This window comes from Aythya ferina (assembly GCF_964211825.1).
Source record: "Aythya ferina genome assembly, chromosome: 1".
Classification (NCBI taxonomy): Eukaryota; Metazoa; Chordata; class Aves; order Anseriformes; family Anatidae; genus Aythya; species Aythya ferina.
This window is the reverse complement of record NC_140296.1, coordinates 192790476-192797883: the sequence shown is the minus strand read 5'-3', so window position 1 is coordinate 192797883 and position 7408 is coordinate 192790476. Positions and strand designations below refer to the sequence as shown.

Here is a 7408-nt window from a genome sequence, read left to right as displayed (position 1 = left end):
TTTAAATCTTGATAAAAGCTTCATGTTCTGCATTAGTTAACACCTAAGCATTGTAATTACTGTATATGCAGGCTTTCCAGAAGATTCACACTATATTTATAGCTCACTGCAATTCTGCTGGGTATGACCTAGTAGCAGAGATTAAAGAGACGATCAGGCTCATCTTTTAACATCAATAATTCCAGCGAAGCTTCAAGACCCAATTAAAATTACTAAAATGACAGAACACTAACCCAGCCAGGAGTCATCTTCTGATCATTTAATGCAAAGGAAGTGCCAAGAACATAGGACTACGAGCAGAGCATACACATCCTGGCTAATTGCATCTGAAATAGGCCCAAGGAAGGCTGTGGAGATAGCTTGGTCAATCAGTGTGTTAACACCAATCACCAACTGCTCGAAGACCTTTGAGTGTGAAGTTAACACAAGCATCACTGCCAAAGAATGAGGCTTTGGTGGTTTCATCTGCCCTTTAGATGAAAGCGTCTGCAGAGCACAGTTTGTGCTGGATGGTTCCAAGGAATACCCACAGTAAGTAACAAAACGGGCAGCAGCAGGCAGCTCTAGTCTGCAGGACTAACAGATAGTCTACAAAACAACACACCCACCAAAAAAACAACTGAAGGCACCAGCATAAGAACTCCTCTGCGTGATCAGCAACAGCTAAAGCCATGTCCCAAAAGATACTGCATTTGCATCTATCACAGCAGTAAGGATTGAAGGTACCTTTGTCATACTACTTTTACTATACTCTTCAGCGTGAAAGTGCATTATCAGAAATGCTGTAGCTCTAGCACACTGAACAATTAAGATTTGTGTTACACACACCGTAGCTTGCATATGTTTATTTGATGACACAGTTTAAAGGAATCAGAGAGATGGGACAGGAGTCTGTTTATTAATCAAAACAAACATTGTTTCTGTGCAATTCACAAAGTCAAGTATCTTCATATGTGTAGTTTACATGGCAAGGTTTTGGTAGCAGGGGGCCATAGGGGTGGCTTCTATGAGAAGAATCCAGAAGCTGCCCCATGTCAGATAAGGGCCCTGCTGCTGGCCAGAGCCAGGCCAATAAGTGATATTTTTTGCGCCTCTGTGAGAGCAGATTTAAAAAAGGAAAAAAAAAGACTGCTGTAGAACAGCAGCTGGGAGAGAGAGGAGTGAGAAGCAGCCCTGTGGACCCCAATGTGAGTGCAGCAGGAGGGCAGAAAGTGCTCCAGGCAGGCAGCAGCAGTTCCCCTACAGCCTGTGGAGAGGCCCCTGGTGGAGCAGGCTGTCCCCCTGCAGCCCATGGGTCCCACATGGAGCAGATCTTCACACTTCAGCCCGTAGAGGAGCCCCCGGTGGAGCAGGTGGATGTGGCCTGGAGGAGGCTGCGGCCCATGGAGAGCCCCCGCAGGAGCAGGCCCCGGGCCGGAGCTGCAGCCCGTGGAGAGGAGCCCACGCAGGAGCAGGGGTCTGGGGGGAGCTGCCGCCCGTGGGAGACCCATGCTGGAGCAGTTTGCTCCTGGGGGATGGACCCTCTGGTACAGAGCCATGTGGGAGCAGTTCTTGAAGAGCTGCTGCCTGTGGGTAGCCCCTGCAAGACTGGTTCAGGAAGGATGGCATCCCATGGGAGGGACTGAGAAGGAGCAGTGGAGATAGCAGCGGAGATGAAGTGCTATACACTGACCACAAACCCCATTCTTCTGTGCAGCACGAGGAGATGAAAGAGGGTGGATGGGGAGGGGAAGGTGGTTTTGGTTTCTTCCCTTTGTTTCTCATTTCTTTAGTAAAATTTATTGCCTATTACTACCAAGCAATCTCCCTAATTTGAGTCTAGTTTGTCCATCATGGTAATTGTTGGGCGATCATCCCATCCTCTTGCCCTCAAGAAGGATTGAGGGGTGAGTCCCCCAACCTTATCTCAACCCTTGAGCCCTTTGCATTTTCTCCCCCTTTCCTTCTGAAGAAGGGGGACAATAGAGAGCTGTGGTGGTGCTCAGCTGCCCACCCATGTAAAACCATCACACCATGGCTGTCTATAAGAAGATGACTCATAGTGCTCCAAATAAGTGGAAATAAACTCAACAATACTAAAGACTGGGATATTAAGGAGTGGGTCATATTCAGCTAATTGTATTCCTGTCCTTCCAGCTACGAGGACCGTCCACACAATGCAAAGGAAGTCATAGAAACCCTGACATTAGCTATTAGAATACACTAGCTTGAGTGTCCCAAAGTATTTGTGAAAGTGTTAAGCCATACTTTTTTTGTTTTAACATTTAAGTCAGCTATTGCACATAGATAATCATATCTTTGAGAAATGATCTTTTATTGAAACTCAGTCTTCTTGTCCCAAGGCATTTAGTAGTAACACATTAAACACAGAAATAACACCCTTCCAGTCAGACCTGTTAACAGATTTGATACAGTAATCTGGATCATCTGCAAGTCACTGGATGATGCCTACAACTATGTCAAAGCTTCAAGTTTTACTGATACAGCTTCTGCAAGTGAGTGATCATAGGAGGCAGATGAACTACATTTTCATTGGAATTTCACGCATCATAGTTGCATTTACATTTCATTTTTGTTAAAGGCTTATTAGAACTAAATAGGTTGCAGTAATAACCCCAATGCAGTTGCTCCTTACCCATACCTCCTATGAAGGTAACATAAGAACTCTCCCCACAGCATCAGCATTTATATAACCTCAACATTTTGCTCTTTAAAGATTGTACAAAGTTGTGCAGGTTTTTGTTAAGGCATAATATATTTCAAGATAACATTTCAATTGAAATTTCAAAGACCTTATGTCAAGCTAATACTCTGTATAGACTTCCATTTTGTACTATCAGTTATTAGTAAAAGAAATCCTAATAGTTCCATGCTCTTGGCAATGTGATGTGAAAGCAGAAGCACTTCAAGTTATCATCTCATTTTCATATCCTTTGAGCTGGATATATTCCTACAACTTGAGAAATTTTGTTTGACTGGTTGTGCAAGTTGGTGTCCTTGTATACAAACCAAATATTTCCTCCCCACAAAACCATATTAAGCAAGCCAAATACCTGTAAGAGAAAAAAGTGAGTTTAGGCTTGAAAGAACTGACATCAAGAACACAGATTATGACTTCAAGGCAAGCCAGAAACACTAGCTATCTCTGGAACCTCTAATTGGGAGGAGAAACTGGCACATGCTTTCAAATATTACAGGGTATTTTAACTAGATTTTGAAAAAAATCAGATAGTCAACTTATTCCATACAAAGGACAGAGTTCTACAAGTTTTTTCAGTCCCTCAGTACCTCTGCATATGCAGAGTGCATGACTGATTATCGGGCCAAATTATAACAACCAGAGCTCTAAAAAGAGGAATTTACTAGGATGATCATACAATGAGACTCATTTGCCCTGCTGTGAGGAAGAGTTCTGTCTATAAATATGAGCACCCCATACTAATCTTTGTTTTATAAGGAACCTCTGATGTGCAGAAGTTCACAAAAGTTCATGCACTTAAAAACAGCTAGACTCAGCACCAAATGGAGAGCAGGAAGCATAGTGTTTCCTCCATACTTACAGAAGTCAGCAAGCCATTTGGGTGGCTGAGCAACATATTAAGGTGCTCTAGACTAGAGATAGAAATAGTATGGCAACTTAAGTGTATGGAACTACCATATCAATAATTCTGAGACAGACCCTACAAGTCATTTCTGTTCATTTCCTTGAAGGAAGAAGTTTCCTTTTAAAGAAAGGAATGCTAATCAATGGTTACCACTGTATTAATAGGCCTGGACAACTGATATCCCATAAAGCAATCTTAAGTTGAAGCAACATGTGTGATCAGTAGAATGGGAATCTCAGGTACTACTGACTAATTCTGTAACACATTTATTGTACACCATGTGGTGCAAGAAATACATACCACAGACACATTCAGAGTTCCCATTCTGGTCACAGAAACAAAGTGACAAGTTGTTCCTGGTGCTTTGCAAGAGTCAATTTGTGAAATAATATTGGCACCCGTGGATATTTTGATGTCAGCAAGTGCCTTTCCCCACGCAGAAGTACTGACTAGCCACAGAAAGGTTATTATGACAGTGAGAATTAAGTCCTACAGAAGAAAAGCATTCATTATAAGGTTTTCAAAAAATTGCATGGATGTACACAAGAAAATAAGGCAGAAACTACATCAGCTATATCAAAATAACCGCATCAGTACTAATAAGCACAAACATATGTAGACATTAACAATATTGTAGTTACAACAGTTGATTATCTTTGATTATCAACTACAGAACTGTAGTTATGCTTGATAGATACAAAATGCATACAATCTGATCCTTTGGAAGAAATTAGGATCTAGATCAGATGCCTGACACTTGTTATAAAAATTTAAGTTTCACAAAGCTAGTGTACCAGCAGGGAGAAGAAAGCAGAGGATTTAAGACTACACTGCTGTTATGCTAAGACTTTGCTTGAAAGGTCACTAGATCCATTTTTTGGGTATGCTCTGGATTATCTCATTCTGAGGATCATGGATTTAGTACTTAAGGTGAATAGAATTCACAAGATAGCAATTTCCCCTCTGCTACTCACATCTGCACAGCAGGTGCTCTACAGAGGAGAGATTCCTAGTGACTAACAGAAGAGGCTCCCCCTACAGAACAAATCTATATTCAAATACATGATAAAGAAGGTGTGAAGACACTGTTCACATAAGAATGAACTTCACTCCAGTCTTTGACTCAGTAACAGGGTAGCATGCCATAGATATTAAAGGGCATAGATTTCTATTTTCTGCTGAAGTGCTGTAGACATTAATGCAAGACATTTGATACAAGCTCCACTTATCTTTTGGAGCTACTGAAGCTTCATAAATTCAGGTGTTGTTGTGTTAGCAGTGTTTCCTATCTTTATGTTTTTAAAAGGCAAGGCATTAAAAATCTTAGTATTACTTACAGTTAGTGGAAACTTGCTATTGTGTTGATACACATGCTTATATCCGACATATACAACAAGGGCAGCAATGCAGTAGAGTAATACCAACACTGCAAGCGTAACAAAAAACTGTGCAGAAGAGGAGAAGTTGCCCACAAGATAGCTGTCAGTCCAAGTACCACCACAGCGTTCCGGATCTGGTTCACTAAATACAACAGTATTCAGCCTAGAAAAGATGATATACTTCATGTGGTTAGAGCTCGCTGTACAGCAGAAACATCACACAGTCATGCCTCCAGAGCAACTACAAACTGATGGAGAAATAGGCCGTTAAGATTGTACTGTTTTGCTGATTAAATCAATTTTGCAGCTTTTACACACTGCTAGGTAGTTTAAGGTAGAGCAATTCAAAGCAGTAACAGAATGAATTGTCCCCTCTAACTACTTGTTTTTGTAGGGCACTTACAATCACAATGCTTTGAGCAGTTATAATATTCACTTTTTAAACTACCACAGAGAAAGTCAGGTGGTTTACTTTATGTAAAAGAATTAACAGCATAAGCAATCATGAAGAAAAAGATGAAAGCAAAGAAAATATAATCAGCATATAATGAGTAATAACTGAAGAGATAACACTCACCTGAATGGATATACAAAAGCAGCTGTTACAGTTTTGTTCACCACACCCTTGCAGGAAACTAAAAGGGTAGTTTCACCATAAAAGCCTCCACAGGTTGCAAAAGCAAAAATGGAAAAAATCTACAGAAGTTCACACATAGCCATATTAGTATACATCACTAGAGCTCAAAGGAAACAAATCTAAACTTCTGGCAAAAATAGCTAGTGAAAAAGTAAGCAAAGGATGAAGTTAGTGATGGGAAACTTATGTCAAGAGGGAATGAAAGCGTTGAGTTTCTATAACCAAGAAAAGAGAGCAACATAACTAGTAAGGCAATTTGAAAGTTTTGTTTGCATTTTTCTCAGCTTTATAGCGGAGGTACCTTTTTTAATTTGAATGCTTGCAGGAAGAGCCAGCACAGCAGCTCTCAGTTAATAAGCATTTTTAGGAGTCTCAGACACCCATAACTGTACATTAATGCAGTTAGTTGCTCCACACTCAGTATCTGTAGCTCTTACTTTCCCTTTGTTCACTAGGGAAACCTCAACCCCACAGTGCCCAGGACACAAGATACAAATACTGAGCAGCACAAGTAGCTATAACATTTGTAATTAATACATAATCCTATTAATCTACACAATTGCTTTCTCCCCTCCCAGCCAAAGAGCTGGCTGAAGAGCAGCTTCGTTGATCAGCCACCAGCAGCAAGACAAAGCATGGAGCCAGCAGCCTGTTGGCATGCTCCTAATCAGGCCTGCCCTGATAAGGCATAGGAGCAAAGCAAGGCCCAGGCCAGGAGGAGAAACAGCCCAATGAAGGAAACACAGCCTCCCCCAGAGCCTTCCCAGCCCTACTCACCCACTGAAGGACCTTTATGAAGCCCAGGGGCTCCAGCAGCATGCCAATGTCCACCCGCAAGCCAAACATCCTGGAAGACACCAGAGCAGCCTGCAACAACCACAGACACCCACACCAGGACCACCTGCCCCAAGGCTCCCCCTTTTAGAGCCAGTGGCCCTGCTCCACCCCACCCCTCCCCACCAATTATGTCACGCTGGAGGCAGCCCCATCCAGTTACCTCATACTGGGATGGCCCTGCCCCTATTACCTCATACTGGGATAGCCCTGCCCCTTGTTATGTCACACTGGGGTCCATCAGCCTCGAATTAGAGGGAAAGTTCAGCTGTGTGGGGTGGTTGCTGCTGCCATGGAGGCCTTTGTCTCCAGGTGGGGCATCCTGCTTGGGGAAGCAGTGCAGGAAGAGTCACAGGAAGGAACAGTTTCGGCCATTTTGTGAGATAGGACAGCAGTGATCCTGGCAGAGGGGGTGCTCAGCTGAAGTTTGGTGAAACCACAGTGAGGCCCTGAGTGCTGTGGTGTTGGGGCTGTGCGTCCTCGTGGCCAAGCCATGCATTAGGAACAATGGGTGGTGGCCAGAGGACAAGCATGGCTGTGTGCCATACCTGGATTTGGGACTTACTGATCTTATTAGACCTTATTAGAGTAGTCAGCCATGCTTAGGGCCGGGGACTGGGTGAGGTGATCTCCAGAGGTCCCTGCCAACCAGAGTGACTCTGATTCTCCAAGTCAGGCAGGCCTGACCTGCACTGTCCTCCATCACAGCTCACCCCATGCAAGAGAAGTCAAACACATAAAATACTGTCCATAGATAAAATACTGTCCACTGCAGATGCTGGGTGCTGGGAAGTTGTGTTTTTTTTTTTTTTTTTTTTTTTTTTTTTTTTTTTTTTTTTTTTTTTTCCCATTTCACTCAATTGTTCCCTGCATTTTCTATCCCTTTTGCGAGCACCAGGAGATGGCAGGCATTTTGAGTATCTTGACAAGAAATATTGAAAACATCAGCTTTT

The 7408-nt window shown here is 42.7% G+C and overlaps 1 protein-coding gene across 3 annotated transcripts; it reads right to left on the bottom strand.

The window, feature by feature from the left end:
- Positions 1–2295: 2295 nt before the first annotated feature.
- Positions 2296–6839, bottom strand: SYPL1 (synaptophysin like 1). Of its 3 annotated transcripts, none has more exons than XM_084536795.1 (6): positions 6649–6839; positions 6399–6468; positions 5562–5680; positions 4943–5147; positions 3906–4094; positions 2296–3053 (listed from the first exon to the last, which is right to left on the bottom strand). In XM_084536795.1, the coding sequence occupies exons 1-6, from the start codon at positions 6651–6653 to the stop codon at positions 2925–2927; spliced, it is 717 nt and encodes a 238-aa protein (XP_084392921.1). In that variant the 5' UTR covers positions 6654–6839; the 3' UTR covers positions 2296–2924. The 3 variants fall into 3 exon arrangements, with proteins under 3 accessions (XP_084392921.1, XP_084392922.1, XP_084392923.1); XM_084536796.1 differs by lacking the exon at positions 6649–6839 and adding an exon at positions 6619–6634; XM_084536797.1 differs by lacking the exon at positions 6649–6839 and adding an exon at positions 6582–6626.
- Between the last annotated feature and the right edge of the window lie 569 nt (positions 6840–7408).